Source organism: Oncorhynchus mykiss, chromosome 6 (assembly GCF_013265735.2).
Source record: "Oncorhynchus mykiss isolate Arlee chromosome 6, USDA_OmykA_1.1, whole genome shotgun sequence".
NCBI classification, from domain to species: domain Eukaryota; kingdom Metazoa; phylum Chordata; class Actinopteri; order Salmoniformes; family Salmonidae; genus Oncorhynchus; species Oncorhynchus mykiss.
In genome coordinates, this window is record NC_048570.1 from 56,695,854 (window position 1) to 56,708,772 (window position 12,919).

The 12,919-nt window shown below is 40.5% G+C and overlaps 1 protein-coding gene across 1 annotated transcript in view; it reads right to left on the bottom strand.

Moving 5' to 3' along the window:
* LOC110526185 (leucine zipper protein 2) overlaps window positions 1-12,919 on the bottom strand; it is a 192,754-nt gene that overhangs the window by 18,752 nt on the left and 161,083 nt on the right. The window contains exons 8-9 of the mRNA XM_021606898.2: window positions 2,139-2,213; window positions 267-434 (exon numbers count right to left, since the gene is read on the bottom strand). Coding sequence (XP_021462573.2) covers window positions 267-434; window positions 2,139-2,213 — 243 coding nt within the window. The remainder of the gene's footprint in view (window positions 1-266; window positions 435-2,138; window positions 2,214-12,919) is intronic.

The window sequence follows — 12,919 nt, forward strand, 5'->3', positions numbered from 1 at the left end:
TACACAAATGCCTGTTGTATTTGGACATGTTATTATTTTGAGCAATTTCTGCAATCCTATTTGCCCGACTATTGTCTTTAGTTGTAATTATGTTCGGAACGTCTCCTCTCCAGGGAGTGTCACTAGGGGCATTTGGTTGAGAAATCGGTACTTGGCTCTGTGATTGTCACCCCGAAAATCTAAATTGATCATCTGCTGCAAAGTTTATGCCCATTGCTGTTCCTCTTAACTGGCGGGGAGTTGCATGGGGTCAGAGTGTGCATTACCTTGGCGTGTGGCTGCTGAAAGGTGACTCTGGAGCTGTTGACGAGTGAGGAGTATCTGAACAAGTGGGTGGGGGTGGCGGGGAACCTGTGGCTGCTGGTGTGCTGGTTGTGCAGAACAGCAGAGAAGCAGATGTGCACTGTGTCCTTCAGTGCCTTCAACTGAGACTCCTGTTCCAAGCAACAGAGGCAAACAGATATGAGTCTTTGACCATCCATCCATGGTAACAGTAAATAAAAATCACTGGGGCTTCCCTTTCTACATTCATTTGACAATTCCCTCAATTACACACCAATTATTGTATATCCACCCACTAATAAAATGTAACCGTTATCAAATCAAATTTTATTAGTAACATGCGCCGAATACAGCAGGTAAAGACTTCACCGTGAAATGTTTACTTACTTATTTACTTATTCCCAAAAATGTGGTTAAAGCAAGACAAATATTTGCTAAATAAAAAAGGAAATAGTAACACAATAAAATAACAATAACGAGGCTATATACAAGGAGTATGAGCACTGAGTCAATGTGCAGGGGTGCGGGGTAGTTGAGGTAATTGAGGTTATACAGTGTGTATATGTAGGTAGGGGTAAAAGTGACTAGACAAACAGGATAGAGCCTAAACAGAGTAGCAGCGGCGTATGTGAAGAGTGGGTAAGTGTGTCTATGTGTGAGTGTCTGGCTTCAATACGCATGTGTGTGTTAGCGTATGTAGTGTGCGTTTGGAGTGTCAGTGTAGTATGTGTGAGTAGAGTCTAGTGAGTGTGCATAGAGCCAGTGCAAGAGAGTCAGTGCAATAATAAAGGGGATCAATAGAAACATTGTCCAGGTAGCCATTTGATTAACTGTTCAGCAGTCTTAAGACTTGGGAGTAGAAGCTGTTCAGGAGCCTTTTGGTCACCAGCCATTCCACAATTATGCATCCATCCCTACACCTACGGTAGAATAGCACAATGAAGCTCCTTCTCCGAAGCATCCATAAATATAAATAAAGCCGAGAAAACTGTAGGGCATAAGTGTACTCTCCCTGGTCTAAGGCACAGCATCGAAGTGCTAGCTGTGCCACTAGAGATTCTGGGTTCAAGTCCAGGCTCTGTCGCTGCCGGCCGCGACCGGGAGACACACGAGGCGGCGTACAATTGGTTCTGCGTCGTCCAGGTTATGGGGAGGGTTTGGCTGGCAGGGATGCCCTTGTCCCATCGACTCCTGTGGCGGGCCGGCGCAGTGCACGCTGACTCGGTCGCCAGAAGTGTACCGTGTATCCTCAGACACATAGGTGCGGCTGGCTTCCGGGTTAAGCGGGCATTGTGTCAAGAAGCAGTGCGGCTCGGCTGGGTTGTGTTTCGGAGGACGCACGGCTCTTGACCTTCGCCTCTCCCGAGTCCGTGCGGGAGTTGCAGCAATGAGACAAGACTAACTACCAATTGGATATCACAAAATTGGGGAGAAAAGTGGGGTAAATAAATAAATAAAATGCAATAAATACATAAAAGCACCTCTCAAAATTGTTTGCCATCGCAAAGCACTTCAACAGGTCAGACCGAGAACATTACCCCCGAGAAGAAATGAAGAGGAGAAACACAATACAAAGCACTTCAACAGGTCAGACCGAGAACATTACCCCCGAGAAGAAATAAAGAGGAGAAACACAATACAAAGCACTTCAACAGGTCAGACCGAGAACATTACCCCCGAGAAGAAATAAAGAGGAGAAACACAATACAAAGCACTTCAACAGGTCAGACCGAGAACATTACCCCCGAGAAGAAATGAAGAGGAGAAACACAATACAAAGAAGAAACGGCAACATATCACAGTGAAAGACTAAAAAGTGATGGATTACGATGAAGTAAAAGTTTAATGACATCCACCTTGTCCAGTGCGGCCTTTTCCAACTCTTCTTTGGCAATGGTCAACTTGTGCTCCAGATCCATTAGCTGCTGTCCCTGTGGAAAGACAAGATACTTGAGCTGAAACAATTGAACTGTTGTACTCTTGCAAACACAGCAATTTCCTAACCTACCGTGTCTTGACTACTGAATATAGATTAGGCGGTCACTTCAGTCAGAGGCGCTTACTAAGGCTAAGTGTAAGACTTGCTCTGCGTGGGTCTTCACTTTTGGCTGAAATCGAAGTGATTGTGTTCTTCTCAAAGGTATTAACCCAAAAGCCTACATGAAAAACTGTTTGAGCAATAAGGTGAATTGGGATAATGAATGGTACTTTAATCGACTGATATATCACAAAACGACCTTTTTTACAATCCATGAAAAATATAGAATATTTGTGCAATTTCAAGTTCCAGTATTCCAGCAGTTTGAGTCCAACAGACTGAAGATGTAGCCTACAGTCTGGCTTTTAGGAATACCAATACCCTTCTGCGTTTAACTAAATATAAAACATATCCACCACTTATCCCTGTATGATGTGGTAACTGTAAGCCAAGCTATAGACTGCTAGACACTTTATCCTCAAAAGCAGGTCAATGTGTAGACCAGTATGATGTGGTAACTGTAAGCCAAGCTATAGACTGCTAGACACTTTATCCTCAAAAGCAGGTCAATGTGTAGACCAGTATGATGTGGTAACTGTAAGCCAAGCTATAGACTGCTAGACACTTTATCCTCAAAAGCAGGTCAATGTGTAGACCAGTATGATGTGGTAACTGTAAGCCAAGCTATAGACTGCTAGACACTTTATCCTCAAAAGCAGGTCAATGTGTAGACCAGTATGATGTGGTAACTGTAAGCCAAGCTATAGACTGCTAGACACTTTATCCTCAAAAGCAGGTCAATGTGTAGACCAGTACATTTCACGGTGCAAACTTTAGGGTTACATGCTATAGGAGGATAAGGTGGAGTAAAGGGATCAGACCTGGATGTATTCAGGACCGTCTCGACTAAAACAAGATGGCTCCTCACCAACGGTTTGATCTTGTCAATGAAAGAAATGGCACCAGTAAAACCATCAAGCGTGGTTGAGAGCAGGATGAGGTCAACTCTATCTCAACTCAATTAAAATTCCATCCTTAAATTGGACATTTCAAAAAGGCTTGTTTTTATTCGCCCTGTGAACAAATGTAAGCTGATTCATTATGTGAATTGACTGAGTTCAAATGAATTGACTCGCGATTCTAGAAGGACTCATTACAATACTGAGGAACTCATCAGGGTGGGAGGACACGCTTAATAGGAGGGGATTTACAGAGAGGGTGTGTAAAACGGCCCGGGTGATGGACTTCACATTGTGAAAGTTTATGGTGCGCTTTTTATAGGGCTCTCCGAATGATATACTGTACAGGCATACGTTCGCAAATTACAAGGTCAACGTCTTCTGGCACGAACAGTGTCAAGACCCATGGAAAAAGCTCAGGTCTAAATGTTTGTTCATGAATATGTGTAGGAGACTATATGTGGGGGTGTCTGTTCACGTTAGACCTATGGCTATTATGGCGATGTGGAGTGTATTCTGGCTTGTTGCTTGGTGTACATAATATACATGCTACATCAGACTACAATCGAAAATGTACTAAAATATGTCCAGGGGCGGCGTCAAGATTTTTTCATAGGGGTGCAGGATTTTAAAAAAGTCTACATAGATATGTTTCTTCTCATCATTTTCAGAGATTTGGGGGGCTACTTATTACTCAATGTTTAGGGACCAGGGAGAAAATCATAGAACAGGGGAATTAATATTCCCATGCTAAAAGGACATCGGTTTTACTGATTTTAAGGAAATGAAGGCTGTGAAAACGACCCAACGTGTTTCTGATAAGATTGCAGTTTGTCTTGGATGCATAATGTTATGTGATGTATCTTCCCCTCCCCCTTCCCCTCAGGAGACTGAAAGATTTGGCATGGGTCCCCAGATCCTCAAAAAGTTCTACAGCTGCACCATCGAGAACATCCTGACCGGTCGCATCACCGCCTGGTATGTCAACTGCTCAGCATTGGACCGTAAGGCTCTACAGAGGGTAGTGCGTATGGCCCAGTACATCACTGGGGCCAAGCTTCCTGCCATCCAGGTCCTCTATACTAGGCGGTGTCAGAGGAAGGCCACAAACATTGTCAAAGACTCCAGTCACACAAGTCATAAACTGTTCTCTCTGCTACCGCACAGCAAGCGGTACCGGAGCGCCAAGTCTAGGTCCAAAAGGCTCCGATTCTACCCCCAATCCATAAGACTGCTGATTAATTGATCAAATGGCCACCCGGACTATTTGCATTGACCCCCCCCCCCTTTGTTTTTACACTGCTGCTACTTACTGTTTATAATCTTTACCCCTACCTACATGTAAAACTTACGTCAATTACCTCGACTAACCTGTACCCCCGCACATTTTCTCAGTAACGGTACCCCTTGTATATAGACTCGTTATTGTTATTTTATTGTTTTACTTTTTTTTTTTACTTCAGTTTATTTCGTAAAATATATTCTTAACTCTATTTTCTTAAAACTGTATTGTTGGTTAAGGGCTTGTAAGCATTTCACGGTAAGGTCTACCTACATCTGTTGTATTCGATTTTATTAAATATGTCTCCACTCCTGTTCCCGAGACAAAATTAACATTTGCAAGAAATACTTAATTTTGCACAAGTTCATTTTATATTTGGCTACATGTGAGAGGTTGGCCTACAGTCATTGTACAGTTGAGTTACTATTCCATTTAACCCATATTCCAGATATAACTCTTTTGGATTCCAACTCTATGTGGAAAAGGTTCTACATGGAAACGAAAAGAGTTCTACCTGGGACCAAAAATGTTATTTAAAGGGTTCTCCTATGGGGACAGCCAAAGAACTCTTTAAGGTTCCATATAGCACCTTTTTCTTCTAATAGTGTGTAACCTTTCTGAGTTGTCTAGTGTCTGAATGTATCCTGGAGTTTCCTGCTCTTGCCTAGATCATACAAGGATGCTTACACCTGATTTCATGTTTCAACTGTCATTGGCATTGTAAAGGCGCTTTGAACTGTCATAGTGGCTGGTTTTCATTTGAATAGGAATGCACCTGTGTTGTGCTGATTATGTAACAAGGTTGGTTTACACCCTCCTTTGTAGTACATTTATGTTGGGTGTTGCATTAGCAACATTGTGTAAATGTGAAATACTCAAATGCAGAGTGCTGCCGAGAACACTCAATTGATCCGATCAAATAGAATAAATAGTCCTATTTTTTATTTGTCTTCACATGGTAAAAAAAAAAACCAGAGGAAGTACACTCACAGAGACGTATAAAAAACACATACGCATTCCTCATTGTCCGATTCTGTTAGTCAAAATCTCAACTCAACTCAAATTTTTTTTAGTGCAAGTTGCAAACGTACAAAGGCAGACATCTTGGCCGTTTTTTTTGACAGGCAATCATCTCTGTTGTCCAGCATCCGTCAACAGAAAAACTATTGGCTAAATACATTTTGGTATAAAAGATAATCTCTATGTGGCTGTACTATTGTCAAATTGTTTCCAGGTGTCAGTGAGCGAGCAAGGTCATTAACTGCTGTTCCATCGAAGGCATCACTGAGATGTAGCAAGTCAGTCTTTTGAACGAGGCATTGCAGTAGTTTTGTTTTGTTATTGCAGTGGGCTGCTTTGCAGAGCACAGTCATGGACGGAACTGTAACTCAGAACGAACCGTTTGCACGGAAACCAAGGAATCAATTTACTCCGCTGAGGTATTTCTATATTATGGGGAAGTGAGACTATCCCACAAAGCCATTTGTAGCTGTCCGACTGTGTTTGAGAGGGAAACCAAAGTAATAAAACCTTCCGAAGCAGTTCTTTAATCACAGGTATAAAGGCTAGTATATAATTTCCCCATATCAAATGACGATTGAAAAGGCAGAGGTATTCATTGCTCCCTACACTAAATTGCTCTGAAGAAGATAGAGGAGAAAGTGGATACTGAAGTGCTTACAAATGGTTCAAAGCGGTCCTTTTCAAGGTAATTGGGACAGAACATATGGAGGAATTCTAAAAGCTCTCATTTCAAATGGACAGTCTTATTATTATTAAACATCGCTGGTCAATATTCAGCCAGGGAAGAAATGGGGTTCTAAACACATCACCACAAACATACATGAGATGCTGGTAATGGTTCTTTCAGCAATGGTATGTAGCCTACAGTTAAATTACATGTGGGGTTATTGTAATGCTGTAAACATATCAGCTGTAGATGCAATGAAGGCTGTTTTCTTTTTACGTGGGCTATACAGACGCAATTTGAAAATGTCAATATACATTACCAGTCTAAAGTTTTAGAACACCTACTCATTCATGGGTTTTTCTTTATTTGACACATTGTAGAATAATAGTGAAGACATCGAAACTATGAATTAACTTTTTATGGCTGCAGGGGCAGTATTGAGTAGCTTGGATGAAAAGTTGTCTATTGTAAACGGCCAGCTCCCCAGTCTCAGTTGCTAATATATGCATGTTATTATTAGTATTGGATAGAAAACACTCTAAAGTTTCGAAAACTGTCAAAATATTGTCTGAGTATAACAGAACTGATATTGCAGGCGAAACCCTGAGGAAAATCAAAACAAGAAGTGGCTTCTATTTTGAAGACTCCTCCCTTTGCTGGATTTAAAGGGATATGAACCAGATTCCTTTTCCTATCGCTTCCTCAAGGTGTCAACAGTCTTCAGACATAGTTTCAGGCTTTTATTTTGAAAAATGATACAGAACGATAACTTCGCATCAAGTGGTCACATGAGTTTTGCTCGCGCAACAGAATTTGGACAGCCATTGTTTTCCCCTCTCCTACTGTGAAAGACATTTGCGGTTGATATATTATCGATTATATATTTTTAAAACAACCTGAGGATTGATTATAAAAAATGTTTGACATGTTTCTGTGGACATTATGGAAACTATTTGGAATTTTCGTCTGCGTTGTCGTGACCTCTCTTTCCTGTGGATTTCTGAACATAACGCGACAATCAAATGGAGGTATTTTGGATCTAAAAATAATCTTTATGGAACAAAAGCAACATTTGTTGTGTAACTGGGAGTCTCGTGAGTGAAAACATCCAAAGATCATCAAAGGTAAACGATTAATTTGATTGCTTTTCTGATTTTCGTGACCGAGCTACCTGATGCTAAGTGTACTTAATGTTTTATCGTGCAATCGATAAACTTACACAAACGCGACAGGTGGAATAATAAAAGGCTAAACTGTGTTTTCCTATATTGCACTTGTGATTTTATGAATATAAATATTTATAGTAATATTTATTGTATGTAGCGCTATGCTATTCAGCGGTTGTTGATGACACCTATCTCGATATCGGGATTGCAGCCATAACAAGTTAACACATATGGAATAATGTACTGTAGTAACCAAAAAAGTGTTAAAAAAAATTGAAATATATTTTATATTCGAGATTCTTCAAATAGCCACGCTTTGCCTTGATGACAGCTTTGCACACTCTTGGCATTCTCTCAACCAGCATCATGGAAAACATTTCAATTAACAGGTGTGCCTACATAAAAGTTAATTTGTGGCATTTTTTTCTCTCTTTATGCGTTTGAGCCAAACAGTTGTGTTGGGACAAGGTAGAGGGGTACACAGAAGATTGCCCTATTTGGTAAAATACTAAGTCCATGTTATGGCAAGAACAGATCAAATAAGCAAAGAGAAACAACAGTCCAACATTACTTTAAGACATGAAGTTCAGTTCATTCGGAAATATTCTAAAACTTTGAAAGTTACTTCAAGTGCAGTCACAAAAACCATCAAGAGCTGATGATGAAACTGGCTCTCATGAGGACCACCACAGAAATGGAAGACCCCGTTCATTATAGTTACCAGAAATTGCAGCCCAAAATAAATGCTTCACAAAGTTCAAGTAACAGACACATCTCACCATCAACTGTTCAGAGGAGACTGTGAATCAGACCTTCATGGTCAATTTGCTGCAAAGACATCACTACTAAAGGACACCAATAAGAAGAAGAGACTTGCATGGGCCAAGAAACACGACCTAAAGTATGTTCTGGGAACTTTCACAGAACCAATTTTGGTTTGCTGGGAAGGCTCTCCCATTGAAACCTGTCACGCCCTGATCTGTTTCACCTGTCCTTGTGATTGTCTCCATCCTCTCCAGGTGTCGCTTAATTTCCCCAGTGCATTTATCCCTGTGTTTCCTGTCTCTCTGTGCCAGTTCGTCTTATATGTTCCAGTCAACCAGTGTGTTTTCCGCCATGCACCTGCTTTTCGATTATCTTTTACTAGTGCTCCCGGTTTTGACCTTTGCCTGTTTTTCTGGACTCCATTCCTGCCTGCCATAACCTTGAGCCTGCCTGCCATTCTGTACCTCTGGAACTCTGAACTGGTTTTGACCTTTTGCCTGTCCATGACCATTCTCTTGCCTACCCCTTTTGGATTGTTAATAAACATCTCTAACCATCTGCCTCCTGTGTCTGCATCTGGGTCTCGCCGTGTGCCCTTACAGAAACCCTGCAGGTATCATCAAATTAAAATTGTGTGTCCTGAAGATGCCAGGTTTTTTTATGCCTGGATATACTGTAACTTTTATTTTAATGCCTAGATAAATATGCACACTCTTCTAATCCTGGCAGGGAAGCCATGACCTTATAGCTCTCTATAATACACTCAGTTGTGGCATGTAGAAGAAGTTAATATACACAACTCAACATGTATACAGTTGAAGTCGGAATTTTACATACACCTTAGCCAAATACATTTAAACTCAGTTTTTCACATTTCCTGACATTTAATCCGAGTAAAAATTCCCTGTCTTAGGTCAGTTAGGATCACCACTTTATTTTAAGAATGTGAAATGTCAGAATAATAGCAGAGAATCTTTTATTTCTTTCATCACATTCCCAGTGGGTCAGAAGTTTACATACACTCAATTAGTATTTGGTAGCATTGCCTTTTAAATTCTTTATCTTGGGTCAAATGTTTAGGGTAGCCTTCCACAAGCTTCCCACAATAAATTGGGTGAATTTTGGCCCATTGCTCCTGACAGAGCTGGTGTAACTGAGTCAGGTTTGTAGGCCTCCTTGCTCGCACATGCTTTTTCAGTTCTGACCGCAAATGTTCTATAGGATTGAGGTCAGGGCTTTGTGATGCCACTCCAATACCTTGACTTTGTTGTCCTTAAGCCATTTTGCCACAACTTTGGAAGTATGCTCGGGGTCATTGTCCATTTGGAATACCCATTTGCAACCAAGCTTTAACTTCCTGACTGATGTCTTGAGATGTTGCTTCAATATATCTACATATTTTCCTCCCTCATGACGCCATACATTTTGTGAATCGCACCAGTCCCTCCTGCAGGAAAGCACCCCCACAACATGATGCTGCCACCCCCGTGCTTCATGGTTGGGATGGTGTTCTTCGGCTTGCAAGCCTCCCCCTTTTTTCCTCCAAACATAACGATGGTCATTATGGCCAAACAGTTCTATTTTTGTTTCCTCAGACTAGAGGACATTTCTCCAAAAAGTACCATCTTAGTCCCCATGTGCAAACCGTAGTCTGGCTTTTTTGTGGTGGTTTTGGGGTAGTGGCTTCTTCCTTGCTGAGCGGCCTTTCAGGTTATGTCGATATAGGACTCATTTTACGATGGATATAGATACTTTTGTATCTCTTTCCTCCAGCATCTTAACAAGGTCCTTTGCTGTTGCTCTTGGATTAATTTTCACTTTTCGCACCAAAGTACGTTCATCTCTAGGATACAGAACGCGTCTCCTTCCTGAGAGGTATGACGGCTGCGTGATCCCATGGTGTTTATGCTTGCGTATTATTGTTTGTACAGAAGAACGTGGTACCTTCAGGCGTTTGGAAATTGCTCCCAAGGATCAACCAGACTTGTGGGTGTCTACAAAAAAAAATTCTGAGGTCTTGGCTGATTTCTTTAGATTTTCCCATGATGTCAAGCAAAGAGGCACTGAGTTTGAAGGTAGGCCTTGAAATACATACACAGGTATACCTACAATTGACTCAAATTATGTCAATTAGCCTATCTGAAGCTTCTAAAGCCATGATGACGTTTTCTGGAATTTTCCAAGCTGTTTAAAGGCACAGTCAACTTAGTGTATGTTAACTTCTGACCCACTGGAATTGTGATACAGTGAATGATAAGTGAAATAATATGCCTGTAAACAATTGTTGGACAAATTACTTGTCATGCACAAAGTAGATGTCCTAACTGACTTGCCAAAACTATAGTTTGTTAACAAGACATTTGTGGAGTGGTTGAAAAACGAGTTTTAATGACTCCAACCTAAGTGTATGTAAACTTCCGACTTCAACTGTATGATTTTATTTGTCAGTTAATAAAATGCTATCACTCAATCAATCCAAACTGTACAGCGGCCCAAAAAGTTTCATGACATTCGGAGATTATCAAGTCAAGTCTTCAATACTGGGTAAGCCTAAAAGGTAGGGAGGGATGTATTTTTTAACAAGAAATGTGTGGAGTGGTTGAAAAACAAGTTTTAATGACTAAGTGTATGTAAACTTCCGACTTCAACTGTAGGTCACTTTGCCCGAATAGTCATCCGAGTGCTCTTGAATGTATGATCTCCATGTGTGGTTCTCACCGTGAAGCATGGAGGAGGAGGTGTGATGGCGTGGGGGTGCTTTACTGGTGATACTGTCTGTGATTTATTTAGAATTCAAGGCACACTTAGCCAGCATGGCTACCACAGCATTCTGCTGCATACACCATCCCATCTGATTAGCGCTTTGTCAGACTATCATTTGTTTTTCAACAGGACAATGACACAACACACCTCCAGGATGTGTAAGAGCTATTTGACCATGAAGAAGAGTGATGGAGTGCTGCATCAGATGACCTGGTCTCCACAATCACTTGACCTCAACCAAATTGAGATGGTTTGGCATGAGTTGGACCACAGAGTGAAAGAAAAGCAGCCAACAAGTGCTCAGCATATGTGGGAACTCCTTCAAGACTGTTGGAAAAGCATCCCAGGTGAAGCTGGTTGAGAGAATGCCAAGAGTGTGCAAAGCTGTTATCAAGGCAAATGGTGGCTATTTGAAGAATGTCACATATAAAATATATTTTGATTTGTTTACCACATTTTTGGTTACTACATGATTCCATATGTGTAATTTCATAGTTTTGATATCTTCACTATTATTCTACAATGTAGAAAATCAAAAAAATAAAGAAAAAGCCTTTAATGAGTAGGTGTGTCCAAATTTTGTAATGGTACTGTATTTCAGAAGCACAGAATATGAGTTGGCCTACTGTATGTTATCTGGGTATGTGCCATGCCACACATTGGAGGCTTGACAAGATAATCTTATAAATCCCATCCCATTATTTTATATTATATGATATTTTAGTAAGAAGAATATAATTGAACTTAAGTGCATTAAATAGAAAGGATATTTTTCCCATCCTGGAGCGAGTGTGCATATGAAGTGGTTATGTTGGGTGTAACAGTAATCATTTGAAACAGGTCCTATATGCTAGATTTTGAATTATTTGGCAATTTTAATTGTGAATGATACAAACTTTAGAATGTCGTAGATATCAAAACATATATGGGCTGCATGATGCAACTAAAGGCTTTGATGATTTGAGAAAGTCACAAACAAAGCTTGCGCTCTGTTCCTTGCCTCAGACTGCACACGCTGTTCTCTCATCAAGTGATCATATTTTCACCCATCAGACTGTTCTCAATTTAATCTTGTCTTTAATATGTCAAATTCGTTTAGATTTCAAAATAGACCATTATCAAATCGGCAGAGGAAAAAAGACATGTCATCCATATGCACTCGAATAGCGAATGGAGACCATTTTCCGTGCCAGTATGTTTTTCATGGCATAGACTACTCAGATTATTTCACTCCACACATCAACCACTTTGAGGAGCATGCAGCCACTCATGTGCCTTGGGTTCCCAAACCCTGTTCCTGCAGCTACCCAGGGCTTAATTTGGGTAGCCAAGTTAAATCTGTTTGGGAACATCAATAGTAACAGATTTTCACAACAAAACATATTTCATTAAACTGTTGACAGCCCCACTCTCTGGAAATGAATTTAGGAGAAAGGGGAAGAGATGGAAATGCACGGTGGTGAGATATTCTGTAGCTAAAGGTAATGTGTCAGCCTATTAATTATGAAAATATAAAAAATTACCTATTACTAGGTTATTCAAAATCAAATACAAATTCACTATAATTGTAGGCTAACTCTGTAAGCCACCCTAAACAATCAATGAACCAACAGCATCGCCTAGGCTATACCTTCTCTTCCAGACTCATGGATAGAACCCAGACTCATAGAACGCTTGGAGCATAGCATAAGGTAACCAGTCCATAAGTATGCCTAATAATACAGTCAGCATTCAAAGTTGATTCCTAGAATATGTTTAATTTTGGAATATAGTCTAGACCAATTATGTAACAAAGACATCCTCAATCAGTTAAAACAAATAATAATTCTGCCATGCGTAATATAAGTAGGCTATGTATTGTATAAAGGCACCATCATCGGGCTTGGGCTCATATATAGGCCTATGTATGCACGAGGGTTTTGAATTAATCATCACCTTATAAAGCGCTGTCCATTTCAATAGGCTTTGAAACAACATCCACAACAATGTTTTCCACTGTTATTGAACTTCTTTCTTCAAATTCATCAAAGTGAA